This window comes from Podarcis vaucheri (assembly GCF_965113315.1).
Source record: "Podarcis vaucheri genome assembly, chromosome: 8".
In the NCBI taxonomy this organism is placed as follows: Eukaryota; Metazoa; Chordata; class Lepidosauria; order Squamata; family Lacertidae; genus Podarcis; species Podarcis vaucheri.
Window position 1 is genome coordinate 88,745,721 of NC_138766.1, and position 21,206 is coordinate 88,766,926.

General features: G+C 45.0%; 1 protein-coding gene across 3 annotated transcripts in view; it reads left to right on the top strand.

Moving 5' to 3' along the window:
- Positions 1 to 21,206, top strand: part of DENND3 (DENN domain containing 3) — a 49,045-nt gene that overhangs the window by 22,269 nt on the left and 5,570 nt on the right. For all 3 annotated transcript variants that reach the window (XM_082235489.1, XM_082235488.1, XM_082235487.1), the window contains 11 exons: positions 2,482 to 2,578; positions 5,832 to 5,935; positions 6,819 to 6,997; positions 7,677 to 8,198; positions 12,760 to 13,022; positions 13,886 to 14,056; positions 14,685 to 14,814; positions 16,026 to 16,133; positions 17,493 to 17,629; positions 18,258 to 18,418; positions 20,013 to 20,146. In XM_082235489.1, the coding sequence (XP_082091615.1) occupies positions 2,482 to 2,578; positions 5,832 to 5,935; positions 6,819 to 6,997; positions 7,677 to 8,198; positions 12,760 to 13,022; positions 13,886 to 14,056; positions 14,685 to 14,814; positions 16,026 to 16,133; positions 17,493 to 17,629; positions 18,258 to 18,418; positions 20,013 to 20,146 (2,006 nt within the window). The remainder of the gene's footprint in view (positions 1 to 2,481; positions 2,579 to 5,831; positions 5,936 to 6,818; positions 6,998 to 7,676; positions 8,199 to 12,759; positions 13,023 to 13,885; positions 14,057 to 14,684; positions 14,815 to 16,025; positions 16,134 to 17,492; positions 17,630 to 18,257; positions 18,419 to 20,012; positions 20,147 to 21,206) is intronic.

The window sequence follows — 21,206 nt, forward strand, 5'->3', positions numbered from 1 at the left end:
TAGGTCCAGTCGTGACCGACTCTGGGGTTGCGGAGCTCATCTCACTTTTTTGGCCAAGGGAGCCGGCGTACAGCTTCCGGGTCATGTGGCCAGCATGACTAAGCCGCTTCTGGTGAACCAGAGCAGCGCATGGAAACGCTGTTTACCTTCCCCCCGGAGTGGCACCTATTTATCTACTTGCACTTGACATGCTTTTGAATTGCTAGGTTGGCAGGAGCAGGGACTGAACAACGGGAGCTCACCCCGTCGTGGGGATTTGAACTGCCAACCTTCTGATCGGCAAGTCCTAGGCTCTGTGGTTTAACCCACAGTGCCACCCACGTCCCTTTTAACTTCATAGTGAATGTTAATTACCCTAATTTACGTTAGGTGTACTTTTAAGCTGCCTGGCTGGAAAGTGCATCGCATTACTCATCAGACTTGCGGCTAGTTGGAGCGGGGGGGGGGGGGCACTGCAAACAATTCAGTGAGTAATGTTACGAAGCTCCCCAAGCTTCTAGGACTTAGTCTTGAGGACAGAATCATTGTTAAGAGAAAGGGATTACATGCTTGTAGCAAAGGACTTTTTTATGCTGAGCTTTCAAGTGGGTTTTTGGCTGTTGCCAGTTGACTCTGTGTGAATTCATTGTAATGTGGCGACTGAGGGTGGAATTCAAATAACTTTTACTTTGAATAGACCTATTGGATGGGCTTCAACTAAGTTGACGTGTGCATGGAACGAGGTCCATTCATGTAGCAGGACTTCTTCCCCCCCATCTGCTCTGGGGGGGGTTAAAGGTAAAGGTAAAGGTACCCCTGCCCGAATGGGCCAGTCTTGACAGACTGTGGGGTTTGTGCGCCCATCTCACATTTATTGGCCGGGGGCCAGCGCTGTCCGGGGACACTTCCGGGTCACGTGGCCAGCGTGACAACGCTGCTCTGGCGAGCCAGAGCCGCACACGGAACGCCGTTTACCTTCCCGCTGGTAAGCGGTACCTATTTATCTACTTGCACCCAGGGGTGCTTTCGAACTGCTAGGTGGGCAGGCGCTGGGACCGAACAACGGGAGCGCACCCCGCCGCGGGGATTCGAACCGCCGACCTTTCGATCGGCAAGCCCTAGGCGTTGAGGCTTTAGCCCACAGCGCCACCCGCGTCCCTACCTGGGGGGGGTTAACTGTGCCTAAATAAGGTTAACGGTCCACCTGAATTTTGGCACTCATTTGACATTTGCCTTTATACCCATGCAGCTGTGACATTTCCTGATGCCTTGCTAATCTTAACTGTGGTTAAAGTAAATGAGAGCATCCTACAAGTTGGTGTTCTCTCTTCTCCTGCTCAGTTCCTCCCCATCCCTTTCCATAGTTTGCTTCCAGTGAGAGCTAGAAATGCTCTTGAGTTGTTTTTAATGGTCACTTCAGTGCAGACATGATTCTGCTGAAAAATTAGTGGAGTTTTGGTGGAAGAAGATGAGGCGGTGTGGAAAGAATTAGAATTTGGAATCTGGGGGGAAAAACACTAGGGATGTCTTTTTCAAAAGTGCAATATTAATTCACTGCACAGAATTGGTACCCCTAGCACCATAGTCCATACCAACACTCAGGGGAAATTATTGCTGCTTTCATAAATATTTGAGCCAATACTTTCTATGAAGAGGTAAAGTGTTACAGTGCTAATGCCAGTCAACGTTCTGTCAATGGGCTTGAGATTTTTGTTTCGTCCTTTTCTTCCAACTTTCCCTTTGTTCTTCTTTTCCAGTAGTGTCTTTCCTTTCTTCTACTGCTTTATGCACCAGACTCCAGGACCAAGAAAAATATAAATGCGAAGCGTTTGTTGCTCGCGAATCGGGATGTGTGTGTTTGCAATAATTAACAATAAGGTATTGCTTGCAGACCATCTTGCTGTAATAGCCACCGGGGCAGATGGCTTTAAAAAGGGGTTAGACTGATTTGCAGAACATCAGTCTTTGGCTTCAGCTATTATACACAAGAATGATCCTTCATGTGTATCAGTTTCCTAAACCTATTTGTGTGTGCACGTTCTGCCCCCTGAAATGCATTTCAAAATATGCCGAAGTGTGCTGTCCGATTGGGAGCTGTGTTCTGATCCACAAGCAAGTTAGGGAGTGTCAGGCCAGTTTGGTCCCCTGAGATAGCCCAGTCAGTCCAGCAGGAGACACTTAATCTCAGGGCTGTGGGTTCAAGCCCCAAGTCGTGGGGGTTGGGATCCGAGCTCTACACTTCTATGATTCTGTGAAAAGTGACCCAGACAAATACCTTCTCCACCCCTAACTTGTACACTTCCATGACACAAGCCTTTTTCCTGTGTCATTTATATGTGGTGGGTGCTCTGTGCTGTATTAGATGTGTTGCTGAAGATTTGCAGGTTACAATAGAATTAAGGGGGGGGGAGCGTGGGTTTAATGATTCCACCTAAAGAACTGAGCACAATTAATAAGGACCTTTATTCATTATTGATTTTGATAATTTTGTTTTACCAATAGGGAGGTGAAAGATCATCTGAATTATGAGCACAGAGTATTTAATAGTGAAGAATTTATGAAAACGAGAGCAATGTGCGACCAGCAGTTTTACAAAAAGGTATATCTTCAGAACTGATTTGAATCATTTTGTCACTCAACATTATAAGCAGAGTTTTAAAGAATTCGGGTATTTTGGATGTGGCCTGTAGCTTTCCTTCACAAGTGTTCTTTTATGGGAAGTACATGAATTCAATGATGTATTTTTTTTTTAAAAGCCATTTAGCTTCTAGCTGTTTATTCATTCATCTTGTCATATGTCCTTTGGTCTTACCTGTGCAGAACGGTTGAAAGAAGGATTTCACCTTTTGGCATAGCATTATGTAATGGGAGAACCTTGACTAAAACCACTGGAAAGGCCAGCTCCCTGAGTCCTTCTTCTGCCCTCTCCTCTGAGTGGAAGAGTCTGGACTATGACATCTCAGTGGTAGCTGGTGGACCCTGGACCTGGTAGGGTGAATTTGTGGGACCCAGAAGGATGAATTAGGCAGCGTTAGTGGACTGTTAAAAGTTGCCACCCACAACCTATAATAGGGGCTTCCTCAGCCTTCCAGACCTATGGGAAAAGATCATTTCCCCCGCCCAGTATATTCACTTTCAGGCCTACTTCCCAGATTATGAAATGAAGTGGTGGGATATTACGTGGTCTAGGATCTGGGACACCATGCAGCCATGAAGTTCGCTGCAAGATCTTGGGCCAAACACTGGGTTTGGCCCCAAATACCTACCCCACAGGGTTGTTGTGAGGAGAATGTGGGGAAATGAAAGACCATAAATATAAAACAAGAGGGGAGATCTCCAGTCTTTCTGTCCCTGACTCTGAAGGGGATGGGGGAGGCTAGGTTTGGATTAACACGAGAACAAAAACTCAAGCATGACTAAATCTATATCAGTTAAATCTCTTTTAACATGACTAAATCTGTATCAGTTATTTGTTTAAACATGCCATTCTAAGCTGTGAGATTGTCACACTTCAGTCTCAAGGGTGTGAGGACAAGTGTCCGACAAGGGTCCAAATTTGAGGGACCTCCTTGGAGCTTGAGTCTCAGATCCAAATACCCCCACCTCTTCCCCATCCCTCAACGCCATAGGTCCTGGTCATCCGTTGAACATAAGCCACCCGCGTTGTTTTGGAAATGGAGAACAAGACTTTGTAGGGTGTCTCGTCAGCATCCCTGAAGTGAAATTGTTGTTCCAGGGATGAAGTTCTGGCGAGGCTGTCAGTGATGACGGCAACCCTTGTGAAGCTAATATCCCATGTCGATAACATGCCACCTAGTGGATGAACGCAGCTAAAAAGTCACATAGAGAATAAACAGAAAATTAGAAAAGAAGGAATTCCCACCCCCCTCCTTTCAGTTTTTCAGCCCTAAAAAAAAGCGTAACAGCTCTGTCTGTTTACGATCTCGTGCCTGTGTTCCTTTTCCACAATTTTGGCCAGGGTGCCAGCTTTGCCTCTTCTTGGAGAAGGCAAATCTGGCTGCTGTCACGTCCTGGTTGAACTTTTGCAATTTGCTCTATGTGACTGCAATAGCTCCCAGGCGGCTTCTCCTCACATGAACCCACCTGGACCATGTGATCATCAACTGAGGCCCTTCTGTGTGCCTCCTCTGTGAGAGGTCTGGAGGGTGGCAACACGAGAACCGGGCCCTTTCTGCAGTGGCTTGTGGAATACTCTCCCCAGGAAGGAGGTTTGAAAGCTGCATATATATGTATATATATATATGGGATGCGGGTGGCGCTGTGGGTTAAACCACAGAGCCTAGGACTTGCCGATCAGAAGGTCAGTGGTTCGAATCCCCGCGATGGGGTGAGCTCCCGTTGCTCGGTTCCTGCTCCTGCCAACCTAGCAGTTCGAACGCACATCAAAGTGTAAGTAGGTAAAGAGGTAGGTAAAGAGGTAAATGGCGTTTCCGTGCGCTGCTCTGGTTCTCTAGAAGCGGCTTAGTCATGCTGGCCACATGACCCGGAAGCTGTACGCCGGCTCCCTCGGCCAGTAAAGCGAGATGAGCGCCGCAACCCCAGAGTCGTCTGTGACTGGACCTAATGGTCAGGGGTCCCTTTACCTATATCTATACCTATATATCTATATCTATCTATCTATCTATCTATCTATCTATCTATCTATATAGTGTTTTTCCTTCCCTTGGTGCTTTGTTTGGCACCCTATCCCTCAGCAGGGTCCACACTTAGCGAGCTCTGGCTAAGTTTATCAATGAGCAGCATTATGCAGTTCACTCTGTGGTCCTGTTCCCTGGGTTTGAGCACATGACTGCTCCCAGGGAGAAGATCCTGTTGTTTTTGTTTTTAAAAAGTAGCAGCAGCAACTTGGGGAACCAATGGGTGTGATTAAGAGCAAAAAGGGAAAGGGGGGGGGGAAACAGCAAAAAGAAAAACAAACGCAGTATTGGGAATAACCATAAATAAATAAGAATAAAAATGTGACCCCACCACCGATACCATTCCATTGTAACTATCCAACCTCACAAAATTCAACGCCTCTTGCGATGGTTTGACCCCTTTCCATTTTAACAGTACGAATTCTACAAACACTCTCCATATCTCCTCAAAATCATTTCTCCTTCATATTCCCCGTCTTACCTTAACGGCACGTGTTAATTTATCATTAATAATTATACTCCACATCTCTTTATACCATTCTTCCATTTTATATTCTGCTTGCCCCTTCCACTTCCTGGCTATAATAATTTGCGCAGCTTGTCAATAAATTTGTGAATCCTAGCCTGCAAACCTTCCACCACATCGTAAATGGATAATAATGCTACCTCTGGTCTTTTGATCAGAGCATTGGGAAGTTTCTTAGATAAAAAACTAAAAACTAAACACAAAAAAACTAAGCAGGTGAACTTCTGGTGTGAAGCACTAATCCAGGCTTTCTCAACCTCGGCTCTCCAGATGTTTTTGGCCTACAACTCCCATGATCCCTAGCTAACAGGACCAGTGGTCAGGGATGATGGAAATTATAGTCTCAAAACATCTGGAGGGCCGAGGTTGAGGAAGCCTGGTATAAAGCAATGGACCTAGCCCAGGCACCCCCAACCTACGGCCCTCCAGATATTTTGGCCTACAACTCCCATGATCCCTAGCTAACAGGACCAGTGGTCAGGAATGATGGGAATTGTAGTCCCAAAACATCTGGAGGGCCGAGGTTGAGGAAGCCTGCCCTAATCGTAAGTGTGCAGACATACAAGTCCAGCTTTAAGGGGACGCTTTGGGGCTGTTTCACGTCAGTGAATAGCTAGCCCTTCAAATATGTCAAGATACTAACGTCGCTTTCCTGTTACGCTTTGCAGGTGCTGGATACCTATATATTTCACTTTTTCCTTAAAGCTCGCCTTAACAGAAGGATGGATGCCTTTGCCCGCCTAGAGCTGAGCACTGAAGCTGAGAAAGACAGGTGAAGAAGCCTTCTCACTATTTATACAGTGGCTGCACGGCAAAATACCCTTTTCTACTCCGCTGAACACATGGCCATTTTCCTTTTCTTTTCAGGAAGTTTTGCTACAGAAGCATGATTTAAAATAATCTTTGAAATCCCTTGTCCCACTGCATCAGATAATTACATGGGTTGGTAAATGTCTTTGGGTTTGTGAAAGGCAGCCTGGGCTATGCCCTACCCTGGGTTTTCTGTTTTAAAATAATTTTTATTAAATTTCCAATTAACAAACCAATCATATCACATTAATTCCAAATTATACCAATACATAATAAACTCCAAATATTTAGCCGAATTTTAAATTTTTGTTGGGGGTACCCATGCTTCGAGTTCAGAAAGGGTCCAATCATCTCATATTTCTGCCGCTTTGATGTTCACAAGTCCCATCTTTCCATCTCTTTGCTGTTATCCTTTACAAATCCCATCTTCCAATCTTCTTCTTGTTATCATTTTTCTTTCTTTCTTTATAACCTCTGAGATTATCTCCACAAGCGAGTTGAAGCAAACATTATTATAGTCCTGTGTGGATTTTCACGATGATCCAAAAGTTCTGTTCAAACGGCAGGCGCCATTTCAGCAGTTCCCATAAAATACAGTCTAAGCGTCTGCTCATTAACTTTCCCAGACCAGGTGCTCCATAAATCAGCCTTTCCAGGGGAGTTGTTGCCAATTCAGCCATGGAATTCAGATATGATAACAAAACCGTAGCACCTCTCCCCCTTTGACTGTAAATCTTACAGCTAAGTCTGTCTCAGAAAGCCTGGGTTTTCTGATGGCCAGAAGGGCAGAGAGTTTGTTGGATCCTGCAAGTAGGTTAGATATATATTTATGTTGTTATCTTTAGGTTAACTTCAGTGCTCAGCCCAAGGAGGCCAACCATGGAAAATGTAATTTCGAGAAGGTTTAATCCTCAGTACATGATGAGCAGGCGAATGGGACTGAGCTTGCCTAATCTGCAAGAGATCGCGCCAAAGGATGGCCCGACGAGGAATTCGTCTCTTCGGCGTTTAGACGTGAAGCAAGGTAAGAGGAGAACTTAACTGGGCTGCTGTGGTTGTTTCTCTTCTCATTCCAGTGTAAATGAAAAAGATAAAATAAATGTCAAATACAGCACCCCTCTCTTGAAGACCAATCCATGGCTGTTAGGGAAAGGTTGTCAGGTCTCAGAATCCAATTCCGTCCGACTGCAAAGCGCTGTGCCGTTACTTTCGCCTGTCTCCTTGCGATTCTTTTCAGAAGAGTAAACATAAGCAAGCCTTATGGGGCGTTGAAAGCAGTGTGGGACAAGCAAAACAATAGTCAATGGCCTATTGCAGACATAGGCAAACTTGGCCCTCCAGATGTTTTGGGACTACAACTCCCATCATCCCTAGCTAACAGGACCAGTGGTCAGGGATGATGGGAATTGTAGTCTCAAAACATCTGGAGGGCCGAGTTTGGGTATGCCTGGCCTATTGCTTCCTAATCTTACTTTCATTATCTTAATCTTATTTTTATTATTTGCACCTTGCCCATCTGACTGGGTTGCCCCAGCCACTCGAGGCAGCATTCAACAAATATAAAAGCATAATAAAACATCAAACATTAAAAAAAAAACTTCCCCATATAGGGCTGCCTTCAGATGCCTTCTAAAAGTTCTATAATTATTTTTATTTAGTTGCATTTGTTTTAGTTGTAAGCAATTGTTTGTTCCCTTTTCTAGATACAAGATCAACCTCTAAGTCAGTGACTACTTTCAAGATCCCAGAAATCCACTTTCCTCTTCTGAGCCAGTGTGTCTTTTCTTACTACCTTGAATTTAATATTCATCTCAGCAGAGCTATAGATATTTTGTCTCCCGATAACTCTGCACTTCTGGCAAGGTATTTCTACCTCCGGGGACTTATTGGTTTGATGCAAGGAAAGCTTCTGAATGCGCTTTCGGACTTCCAGAACCTTTATAAGACAGACATACGGATATTTCCCACAGACCTTGTGAGGAAAGTGGTGGAAAACCTTCCTCCTTCCGAACGTTCCCAAGCGGATCAGAAGCCGGAGCTGAAGAGGCTGATCAGTCAAGTGATGGATAACCAAAGGGAGATAAGCAAAGTAGACGACCGTGTGAAAAAATTCCAGTTGCCGAAAACACACATGCAGCTGGATGACTTTGTGAAGTTCGTTCAAGAATCTGGGATTGTCAGAGACACAGACACGATTCATCGGCTGTTTGATGCGCTGACAGTAGGTAAGGGGTAAAAAATATGCTCGAATGCAGTTGTTTTCGTCAGAATTTTTCATGCCTACCTTTTTCCTTCCTTGAAGATTGCTCTTACTGTTGACGTAAAACATGTTCGTTCCCCAATACGTTTGTTGCTGCGAAGGAGATGCTGGCAAAGCTAACCAAATCAGCAAGGTACTGTACCATAAATATGGGATGTGGGTGGCTCTGTGGTCTAAACCACTGAGCCTCTTGGGCTTCCCAATCGGATGGTCAGCGGTTCGAATCCCCACGACGGGGTGAGATCGCGTTGCTCGGTCCCAGCTCCTGCCAACCTAGCAGTTTGAAAGCACACCAGTGCAAGTAGATAAATAGGTACCGCTGCAGCAGGAAGGTAAACAGTGTTTCCGTGTGCTCTGGTTTCCATCACAGTGTGCCATTGTGCCAGAACAGTTTAGACATGATGGCCACATGACCTGGAAAAGCTGTCTGTGGACAAACGCCGACTCCCTTGGTCTGAAGCGAGATGAGTGCCCCAACCCCAGAGTCACCTTTGACTGGGCTTAACCGTCCAGGGGTCCTTTACCTTTACCCTTATCTGCTATAAACACAACACTCTGCACTGGACTAGAGCCTGAACTCAAATCTCTTGCTTGATCATACAGATCCACGGTGATATGCAGGTTCTAGGGTGTGCCAAGGCTCCACAAGCAGGGTGAGATTCTCCTCGTGATGTAGAAGCCCATTGCCTACCAAGTGATTGCATGCATCCGGCAACCAATAGCCACTAAGCAAATACTGATCTGCACTCGCCTGTTCTTAGTTCTCCATTGCTAGCTTGTTGCATAGTGTCTGAGATGATTACTGCAGTGCAGACAACATTAGTAATAATCACTGATGACTGGTTGGATTCATATTCAGTTGTTACTTTGCTTCCATAGAATCATAAGAGTTGGAAGGGACCACAGGAGTCATCGCCTGGTATACCCCACGGAGAGCCTCAAGGTCCATAAATAACAACACCCTAGTGGTCCCAGGCCCTAAGGAAGTTAGATTGGCTTCAACCAGAGCCAGGGCCTTTTCAGCACTGGCCCCAACTTGGTGGAACGCTCTGTCTCATGAGACCAGGGCCCTGCAGGATCTGATTTCTTTCCGCAGGGCCTGTAAGACAGAGTTGTTCCGCCTGGCCTTTGGATTGGAGCCAATTTGATTCCCTCCGCCCCCCTTTTTCTTTTTTCTTTTCCTTCTCCTGCAATGAGGCTTCATTTTAATATTTTAATGTTCCATTATTTTAATGTTGTATTTTATTTTTGTTTTTAAGTTGTAATCACTCATCTTGTTTTTATTATTGCTTGTAAGCCGCTCTGAGCCCGGCCTTGGCTGGGGAGGGCGGGGTATAAATAAATTATTATTATTATTATTATTATTATTATTATTATTATTATTATTATTATTATCTAGTCTAACCCCCTGCAATGTAGGGATCTTTTGCCCCACATTGGGCTCAAACCCACAACCCTGAGATTCCCATGCTCTACTGACTGAGCTATCTCTCCTTCTCTCCATATTTCGGTGTTCTTATTATCCCTTCATGACTTTTACAGTCATACCTCATGTTACATCCGCTTCAGGTTGCGTGTTTTCGTCTTGCGTCCCGCAGCAACCCAGATGTACCGGAATGGGTTACTTCTGGGTTTCGCCGCTCACGCATTCGCAGAAGCACTAAATTATGCTTCGCGCATGCGCAGAAGCACCAAATCGCGCTGCGCAGACGTGGTGCTTCAAGTTGCAGGCTTTTCGCATTACGGGCGGCCTCCGGAACGGATCCCATCCGTAACACAAGGTACCACTGTACAGTGGTACCTCGGGTTAAGTACTTAGTTCATTCCGGAGGTCCGTACTTAACCTGAAACTGTTCTTAACCTGAAGCACCACTTTAGCTAATGGGGCCTCCCGCTGCTGCCGCGCCGCCGGAGCACAATTTCTGTTCTCATCCTGAAGCAAAGTTCTTAACCTGAAGCACAATTTCTGGGTTAGCAGAGTCTGTAACCTGAAGTCTGTAACCTGAAGTGTATGTAACCCGAGGAAACACTGTACTGTGTTTGCCCTATTCCCGCATCCGTAGCTTAACAACGCTAGAAATGAATGAGGCCAGTCTTGTTGCAGAGGAAAGTCTATGAGTGAAAAACATGGGATACTTTGGCTGATTCTGTTGCTTCTCTGCAGCGCTATCAAAGTGAGATGGATTTTTAAAATGGCACCTACCTGGTGCAGGCAAAATTGCCAGCTTCACGTGGTTCGGTTGATGTCTCATTTTACACTTCTAATAACCTGTGCATGTTTGCTACGGAGAGCTGGCATGCTTTCCTTGGCCAGGTCTGGAATCTGTCTCTGTGTATATTGGCTTGCACTGCCTAGGCTCAGTGGGAGACTGCAGCTATGAAACCGGCAGCAATTGCAGAGTTACTTGAACCATACTTAAAATGGTAAACTGATAATAGTTGCTGAGGTATTTTTTCAGAAGGCAGTTCTGCAGTCACAGATGGTAGGTCTAGTAGCAGCTGATTTTGGTTTTATCTGTGGGACATGGCGGCAGGTTTAGCAATTGTTTTGTGGATGAGGTTTAGCCATCGCCCTGCTGTTGCGTCTCCATGTCTTGCTGCGGATCCGTTTCTCCAGTTTCTTCTGCGACAGGGTTGCCCACTTCGTCTCACTTGCCCCATCTCTTCTTGTAAAGCCAAGTATCAATAGGAGTATAGCATCTAGATCAAGGGAAGTAATAGTGCCACTGTATTCTGCTCTGGTCAGACCACACCTGGAGTACTGTGTCCAGTTCTGGGCACCACAATTCAAGAAGGACACTGACAAACTGGAACGTGTCCAGAGGAGGGCAACCAAAATGGTCAAAGGCCTGGAAACGATGCCTTATGAGGAACGGCTAAGGGAGCTGGGCATGTTTAGCCTGGAGAAGAGGAGGTTAAGGGGTGATATGATAGCCATGTTCAAATATATAAAAGGATGTCACATAGAGGAAGGAGAAAGGTTGTTTTCTGCTGCTCCGGAGAAGCGGACACGGAGCAATGGATCCAAACTACAAGAAAGAAGATTCCACCTAAACATTAGGAAGAACTTCCTGACAGTAAGAGCTGTTCGACAGTGGAATTTGCTGCCAAGGAATGTGGTGGAGTCTCCTACTTTGGAGGTCTTTAAGCAGAGGCTTGACAACCATATGTCAGGAGTGCTCTGATGGTGTTTCCTGCTTGGCAGGGGGTTGGACTCGATGGCCCTTGTGGTCTCTTCCAACTCTATGATTCTATGATTCTAAGTATTTATGAAGCCACTTCTTCCATTCAGAAAAAAAGAGGATAGATACTTGAATTCGAGATGTTAGGGGCCGTAATGGCAGAGGCAGCTGGCCAGGAAGAAGAAAAGCGAGAGCTTACTGTTTTTATTTATATATTATTGGAAATTTTCAGTGGAGAAATAAAATGGAGGAAGGAAGGAAAGAAATACAAAACAAAAAGAGAAAAGTGCTTTAAACTGTGACAAAATACAATGTAGGGGTATATAAATAGTATGATTATTCCAATTAATATAAGATTATTAACAAATCATTATAATTTTTATAAATGCATTCCAAATATCATTATATTTATCTATACACAATATGCATCTAAAAGCAATCAGTTCATATGTTGAGTTATCTTATATCCATTGATCTAAGGTATTCTCTTTCCAATGAACCAATATCAGTCTTTTGGCTGCAGTAAAGGTGCAAAGACTCCATCTAAGTTGACCCGCTGTCAGACCCCATATTGTTGGCATATGGTTTAGGATAATATTATCATCTGACAATTTTTATCCCCCACCCCAGTAGTATTTATGCATCCTAATAGGTAAAGGTAAAGCTACGTCTTGACCATTAGGTCCAGTCGTGGCTAACTCTGGGGTTGCGGCACTCATCTCGCTTTATTGGCCGAGGGAGCCGGCATAAAGCTTCCGGGTCATGTGGCCAGCATGACTAAGCCGCTTCTGGTGAACTAGAGCAGCGCCGTTTACCTTCCCGCCGGAGCGGTACCTATTTATCTACTTGCACTTTGACGTGCTTTCGAACTGCTAGGTTGGCAGGAGCAGGGACCGAGCAACGGGAGCTCACCCCGTCACAGGGATTCGAACCGCCGACCTTCCGATCAGCAAGTCCTAGGCTCTGTGGTTTAACCCACAGCGCCACCTGCGTCCCTATGCATCCTAATACTTCCCTCCAAAAATTTGTAAGCTTTGGACATTGCATTAACATATGTTTCATACAATCATTTTCCCTATTACATCTCCAGCGACATGTTGTCGTTGATAATCCCTTTCTATATGAATGAAACAGAGTCCAATGAATTCTAAATGTTGTAAGGTGTGGTTTATAATCTCAAAACACATTTGCCACAGAAGCTAAAACCTTGTCCCAGTGGTTGGGTGAAAGGAGGAACTAATTTGGCTTCCTGTGTTATGTTGAACCAGGTTAGCCTAATTTTTCTCAGGGTGTCTCAGGTTGTGTAGAAATGTTAACAGGAGATAATGGTTCCTTTCATTTAAGGACATCAGAAACAAATAGACCCAGAAACATTTAAGGACTTTTACACCTACTGGAAGGAAACGGAAGCAGAAGCTCAAGAAGTAAACCTGCCCCCCAGCGTGATAGAACGCTTAGACAAAAACGAATGTGTCTACAAGTTGTCGTCCTCTGTTAAAACGAACAAAGGAGTTGGGAAAATAGCCATGACTCAGAAGCGCTTGTTCCTTCTGACGGAAGGAGTCCGGCCCGGCTACCAAGAGATTGCAACTTTCAGGGACATAGAGGTGAGTGCGACGTAGACTCAGTAGCCGAATTCCCTAATTTTGAAGATATTTATTATACGACTGCAGATTTGGGGCTACCTTATATCCCAGTTGGTGGCCTTTAAAGAGGCCTTTTATATATTTATGTGCTTTAGGGCTGATGGTGGTATGCACAAGAAATAGTTGAGGCCATCCTATATCTAAAACAGTCATTATCATTTTGTGTACGTGTTTGGCTTTTAACATCAGTTTTGCCATGCCAAAGTTTAATTTTTCGGGTCAGTTGTGTCTGGGGGCATGTTTGGCAACCTGTTCAGCCCTGGAAATTCTTGCCATCTCTTACTGGAACTGGTGTGCAAACTCTCCCACCCCCCAGTATTTTAATAATATCGCATACAATACAATCCAGGGGGCTCTGTTGCAGGTTTGGAGAACCTTTGGCCATCTGGGTGTTGCTGCACTTCAGTTCCCATCAGCCCCAGCAAGCATAGCCAATGGCCAGGCATGATGGAATTTGTAGTTCAGCAACATCTGGAAGGCTGGTGGTTTCTCCCCACCTATGCTACTGTGACCATTGTTTGTTTAAAGCAGCCATGGCCAAACTTGACCCTCCAGCTGTTTTGGGACTACAATTCCCATCATCCCTGACCACTGATCCTGTTAGCTAGGGATGATGGAGTTGTAGTCCCAAAAACGAGCTGGAGGGCCAAGTTTGGCCATGCTTGGTTTAGAGAAAAGCAAGTCTCTGGAAAGAACTTAGAATCCGAGGAACTGAAAAAGTTACGGGGAAGGGATTTGGAGGAGACGGCTGTGTAGCTGTACTTTGCCTCACTTCAGTTTTAAGTTCTAATTTCTCCGTCTTCTCCCACTGCCCCCAAACCCAGGAAGTGAAGAGTACGACAGTTGCTTTCCTGCTTCTCCGGATTCCCACCCTAAAGATAAAAGCCATGTCCAAAAAGGAGGTTTTCGAAGCAAATCTTAAATCTGAATGTGACCTGTGGCACTTGATGGTGAAGGAGATGTGGGCTGGGAAGAAAATGGCGGATGATCACAAGGTCTGGCACTTTGAATTGGCAGTTGAAATACGTTTTGTATTGTCAAAAGAAAAGTTTTGTATGCTTTTACTATCTCGTTGACTTTCCAAATTCCCATGTTTCGTTCGCCTTCAGTTGTAAAAGATTAATTATTAGAGAAGTGAAATGACCAATTTTGCCAAGACTGCAGCCATCGTTACAAAAACCACGATACTGTTGATGAATGTGCCTGACATCTTCTGTATCCATATTTTAAACAACTGTTTTATTGTATGGCTTCCTTGGCACACATTTCAACCTGATTCTGGATGGATTGGTGCAATCGGTTTTTACTGTTAATGGGATGGTAGTTTAAGGTCCTGGAGGAAAGTATTTCCTCCCCTAAACTTAATAAGTAAATAAACAAACACTTCATATTGTTAGATTGAATTTGGTAATGTGATTATATAGAATATTGCATTATGCACACATGCAAAGCCGAATGGAATGATCATGGACATACACATTGAGAGATAAGCATGGGCTTTTTCTTAAAACAAAAGGAACAGAAGGCAAAAAGCAAGTATTATTATTATTTATACCGCCCTATACCTGGAGGTCTCAGGGCAGTTCACAGAACATAATGGCTTCTTTTCATTTTGTCCCCTAGGACCCTCAATATATTCAACAAGCACTTACGAACGTTCTCCTGATGGATGCAGTCGTGGGTGTATTGCAGTCCTCTAAGATCATTTATGCTGCTTCCAAGCTATCTTACTTTGACAAGATGAAGAACGAAGGTGAGCTGGTTTGTGGCTTAAATGCTCCTGCTAGAACCGTTGTTCTGTATCTAAGAGCGTTGTCCAGAACTCTGTTGGTTCAAGGCATCTCCAATCATGCTCCAAGCCCAGGAATACCTAGGGGCCAGAGTACATTGTGTCAGAGTTTGACTGCACCCAAAGGCCCAGGGCTAATAGTGGGAGGAGCAGAATAATAATAAATAATAATAATAAATTTTGTTTATATCCCGCCCTCCCCAGCCGAAGCTAGGCTCAGGGCGGCTAACAACAATAAAATAATACAACATTCTAAAATCATTTCATTATAAAATTAATTCAAATTGAATTGATGGCAACCATTGAGCTAGAGTTCTGTGAAGATTGCCAAAGGAGGGAGTCAGGCTGTGCCCTGGCCAAAGGCCTGGTGGAACAGCTCTGTCTTGCAGGTCCTGCAGAAAGATGTCAAGTCACTCAGGGCCCTAGTCTCTTGTGGCAGAGCGTTCCACCAGATCGGAGCCACAGCCGAAAAAGCCCTGGCTCTAGTTGGGGCCAGCCTAACCTCTCTGTGGCCTGGGACCTTCAAGATGTTTTTGTTTGAAGACCGTAAATTCCTCTGTGGGACATACCAGGAGAGGCAGTCCTGTAGGTATGAGGGTCCTAGGCCGTATAGGGCTTTGAAGGTTAAAACCAGCACCTTAAACCTGATCCTGTACCCCACCGGGAGCCAGTGCAGCTGGTCTAGCACCAGGTGAATGTGATCCCGCGGCGAGGACCCTGTAAGGAGTCTGACAATGGCATTCTGCACCTGCTGGAGTTTCTGTGTCAGTCTCAAGGGCAGCCCCACATAGAGCAAGTTACAATAATCAAGTCTGGAGGTGACCGTCGCATGGATCACAGTGGCTAGGTCAGGGCGAGAGAGGTAAGGATCCAATTGCTTAGCCTGGCGGAGATGAAAAAATGCCGCCTTTGTTATAGCTGCAATCTGCACCTCCATGGAAAGGGAGGTGTCGAAGATTACACCCAAACTCTTAACGGACGGCGCTGGCACTAATTGCGCCCCCGCAAGAGATGCTGGGACCTGTTGTGTGACTATTCTGACTGCCTCCCAAACGGACTTCTGTTTTCGTTCTGTGACTGGGCTTTATTTCTTCAGGCATTTGCATGGGTTTTTCCTCCTGGGCCTGACAGTAACTTTGAAAAACAACAACATGTATTTGTCTGCTCTTCTTCAGTGCCCATGATGGTCCCCAAAACAACAAGAGAAACGCTCAAGCACAAGATTAATCCGTCAGCTGGGGAAACTTTCCCACAAGCAGTAGAAGTCTTACTTTACACACCAGGTATGGAATACTGTATTCCTGGAAGGGGTGCGTGTCAGGGAACAATTGGAGTTGGTGGCACTCAGTGACATTACAGCACCCCAGTGTGTCGGGATGGGGTATGTTGGCTTCTTAACCAGTTGGGGTAGATAACAGAAAGAGGCATCCTGGTGAGATACATGGCTGAGGTGAGGAGGCAATAAGAACTCTGGTATCCTCATTCCAAGGCCAAATATTTATCTCACTAAAAAGGGACGCAGGTGGCGCTGTGGTCTAAACCACTGAGCCTCTTGGGCTTGCCAATTGGAAGGTCGGAGGTTCGAATCCCCGCAACGGGGTGAGCTCCTGTTGCTTGGTCCCAGCTCCTGCCAACCTAGCAGTTCAAAAGCATGCCAGTGCAAGTAGATAAATAGGTACCGCTCCGGCGGGAAGGTAAACAGTGTTTCTGTGCGCTCTGGTTTCCATCAAAGTATTCTGTTGTGCCAGAAGCAGTTTAGTCATGCTGGCCACATGACCTGGAAAGCTGTCTGTGGACAAACACCGGCTCCCTCGGCCTGAAAGCGAGATGAGCGCCGCAACCCCATAGTCGCCTTTGACTGGACTTAACAGTCCAGGGGTCCTTTACCTTTTACCTTTATTTATCTCACTATTCTGTGTAGGCTAAATCAGCATTTCCCTTAACTGGGTCTCCAGTTGTTTTGGACTACAATTCCGATCAGTGGTAAGCCACTGGTCCTGCTAGCTAGGGATGATGGGATTTGTAGCCCAAAGAAGAAAAAGCTGAAGACACAAGTTTGGAAAACCCTGAGCTAAATGACACATGACAGAGTAGTTCAGGAGTGAATACCATACTGCAGTGGTTCTCAGAGGCTGCGGCAGAAAAGGATGACATTCAAGGACAATCAAAGGAACATATAAGCATTTCAGTGTAGTATAGCATAGTATCAAAATAATTTATTTTCGCTATGCAACCAGAAAAAGTGTTTCTTCTCTTTGTGCTCCTCCCAGTCTAGAAAGTGCCAGTACTTTAAGCTGAAGAGTGGATCTTATAACACACCACCTGTGTTGGAAATAGTTCAAGAGCAGGTCTTCCGTGTAAAGCTGATGGATTGAAACCTGCATCCTCTTCATTCTTGGCTCTGTTAAGCTTTGTAAAATACAGGGACTGTCTTGAACAAAAACACAGTGAAAAAGGTAACAGCTGAGGGAGACGTTAATAGGCATCAGAAATACAACTGCTCTTCAGTGTTCCCCAGTAACCCAATCTGTAAGATGGCATAGCCAGATGTATACTCTTAGATAGTACATTGCTCGATAATGTATTTGGTTCAAACGTATTTTATATCAAGTGTGTCACTGTTTTCTCCTTCCAACGCTTAGGGCAACTTGATCCAGCAGAAAAGCATGGGGATGCCCACCCAAAATTATGGTGTGCCTTAAATGAGGGGAAGGTGGTCGTGTTCGATGCATCTACGTGGTCCATACAGCACTATCTTAAAGTAGGAAACTCTAAACTGGTAAGCAACACTGTGCAAGTACCGCATAATTTTTAATTTGCTAGCAAAAAGTATTGAAACGCAAATGGGCGTTTTGGCTTTTTAAGCTTTTCCATCCTTTTAGTTTTTGCTTTGAGTTGTAGTGGGGGTTTTTCTGTTTCATTGTTATTTATGTGACAATATATTCTGTCCAGATATACTGTATCAGGAAATCCAGGGAATGGCGCAGAAGGAAAACCACCTGTGTTTTCTTCTTGGTGGCTAGCTGCTAATGAAATTGACACACACTGTTTAGAATTCTTCAGGGCTTCACTGAGAGATGGGGGCAGAGAGATACTGCCGGGAGGACCTGAGAGGCTCAAGTTTCTAAGCAGCATATATCAGAAAGGGGTACAGGTGTTTTCTTAAGTTCAGTAGAGACAGATGCTTCTCCTCCCTCAGAGAACAGTGTTTGGGATAGGGAACTGCCCATCCAAGAGACTCAAGGTTACAGACAGTTAAGTGGAATTTCACCTCTGGAAACCATTTGTGTGTCTTTCAGAATCATCAAGGCTTTTCAGGGATTTAACGTTTTGGTGTGATATTGAGAGCTTCCATGTTGCAGTGATATAGTCTTGCTGAGTATTTCTTCTTCTTCTTACAAATGCAGAATTGTATGGTAATGGTGGAACAAAGCCAAGTCTGGATCGGTTCTCAGGACTCCATTATTTATTTGATCAATACCCACAGCATGTCTTGCAATAAGCAGCTGAACGACCATCGCTCCGAAGTTGTGGACATCATTGTGAAAAATGGAGATAGCAGCTCCAGGTCAGCTGAATATATAGTATGGCAGGTTCTCTTGCTCAAAGACCAACTGGGATTGTATCCTGAGTGTAAGGGACCGGGGGGGGGGGGGAGAGAGAGAGAGAGAGAGAGAGAGAGAGAGAGAGAGACTTCTATTGGTGGACCCTCTTTTTTTCAAAGTGTTTCCCTCAAAAGGGGACTATGATATGCTGCCAAAAACCAAACTGTGAACCTACTGATAAGCAGTTGCTTGAGGAATTTCTGAGCCCCTGTTTCTTAGGACCTCTTCTTTTCAGCCCACCTCTAGGTGAAAAATGGAGAGCAGCTTTGAATTTATTTTCCCCCAAACCTAGAGGACACAGAAATTATTAACAAAGCTTAGTGAAAACTATTGTTGGAATACAAGGGGGTAGCTTTACAACCGTGCATGCTCAGCATGTGGGGAAAATTTTAGTGAGAAGTTCATTTTTTCAAACCCAATGAAGCCAAATGTCCAAGTATGAGGAATTTCATGGGGAAGGAAAAGGAAGCACAGTAAAAGGGTTGCACACGAGAGCTGTGGGAACTACAACCATTCATGGCTTTTGCGAGAGAAGCTGGATGATGCACCAGTTTGTAAAACATTTCTGTTCTCTTGTGCATGTCTGGGTATCTACTTGAAATATTTCACCTATAAATTTTAAGTGAAAAACAGAGACGGGGAGCCTGCAGTCCTCTTGTCGTCCTGCACTACAAAATCCCTGACTCCTGGTCATGCTGGTTGTGGCTGATTGGGAGGTGAAGTCCAATAATTTCTGGAGGTCCAAAGGTTCCCAAAGCTGGTGGCTGGTTCTCTCCTGTCACCTGCAGAACTTTCTAATCCATGAGGTGTGTCAAAATAGCAAGAAAACTCCTTGCGAAGAGATGAGCTTAGAAACTAGAAAATGTACGTAATTCATTTTCCAGTCATATTTTCGCCTTTTGTCCAGGTGGATGTTGGGGAGGTATGAGTACATTTGAAATAAGAGCAGTCCAGTTTTGAGCCGAGGTCTTAGTTCCAAAAGCTGGTTCCTCAGTACTGTGTGTGTGTGTGTGTGTGTGTGTCAATATCTAATTCATGAGATCGGATATAGTAAGCTATTTTACGGATATAAACAGCAGCGCAGCCCTAAAGCAGGAGAAATGTTATTGGACAAGTTTTAGTTCACTCCTTCTGCATTGCATTGAAGGGAGGCTAAAATCTAGATACCACAAAACTTGGAATGTGATCGAGAGACTTCTCTGGCAGATAGTGACTCATGAATAGAATTACATGTTGTTACCTCAACCACAGTACAGTGGTACCTCGGTTTTTGAACATCTCGGAAGTTGAATGTTTCGGTTTTCGAACATCGAAAACCTGAAAGTAAATGCTTAGGTTTTTGAATGCTTTTTGGAAGTTGAATGTGCCACACGGCTTCCGTATTGAGTTTTGCGTAAGTAAATACTTCGGTTTTCAAACGTTTTGGAACTCGAGCTGTGTTCCGGAATGGATTATGTTCGAAAACCGAGATACCACTGTATTAATTTTTATGTCGACTTGTTAATTTTTTTTGTAACACATGTCCTAACATCACGTACTTTCCTTTCGCATGCGCAGTGAGGCCTGTTCTTGCAGCGTGGATGGGACAGTGATTATGTGGGACATCAGCACTTTGAAAGTGAACCACAGATTCCAGCTGCCCTGTGAAACTCTGACTGCTATCAAATTCCACAGTAACAGGCTTTGGTGTTGTAAGTTTCTGTGTCTTCATCTACCTGAAAAGAATGTAATTTAAAAGGAAGAGGGTGGGGAAGCCATATCTGACTTTGATTCATAAGAAATCGGCCACCTTCAGCCTTCCCCTGCTCTTTCTTGGAGACCGTCACCCAAATGCTTATAATAACTTTAGCGGACTTCAGCTGAAACCGTGGGACTGATTAATTTAAATTTCATTTCTGGGAAGACTCTTTCTTGCTGCAAATGTAAGCGTGTTGTTTCAGTGCTTAGTCAGACGCATTTCTCTGCATTAGGAAGAGAGCTTACCTGGTGCTCATGAACCTGACAAACTCCTATCAGAAACAGGAGTTTTCCTAACAGCGTTGGTATTTTCCTTCAATGCTTAATAGGAAGAAGGCAGCACCAGAAAATAGGGGGAGCCCCCCCAAAGGTGCAGTGAACCAGATTAGGGTCCCAAACATGTTCTCTTTTCTTTCCTGTGAATCATTTACAGTGGTACCTCTAGTTCAGGGGTCTGCAACCTTTAAGACAAAAAGAGCCACTTGGACCTGTTTCCGAAGGGAAAAAAACCTGGGAGCCGCAAAACCATTGCGACATTTAAAACAAATATATCTCCAGAGCCGCGATCTGACAGCGGGCAGGAAGGTGATGTCAGGACTAACGCACGCACCGCCCCCATGCGACGTCACAGCCAGTACAGCACCCGCCACAGTGGGGAGTGTCAGGGCGCACAATGCGCCTCCTCCCCTCGCTAGTATCCGCCCCGGAGCTGCGGCAAAGGTGTAAAAGAGCCACATGCGGCTCCGGAGCCGCGGGTTGCAGACCCCTGCTCTAGTTACTAACTTAATTTGTCCCGGAGGTCTGTTTTCAACCTGAAACTGTTCTTAACTAGAGGCGTCCTTTCACTAATGGGGCCTCTTGTTGCCGCTGTGCCGCCGGCACACAATTTCTGTTCTCATCCAGGGGCAAAGTTCTCAACTCAAGGTACCGTATTTTTCACTCTATAGGACACACTTCCCCCCCTCCAAAAATTAAGGGGAAATGTGTGTGCGTCCTATGGAGCGAATGCAGGCT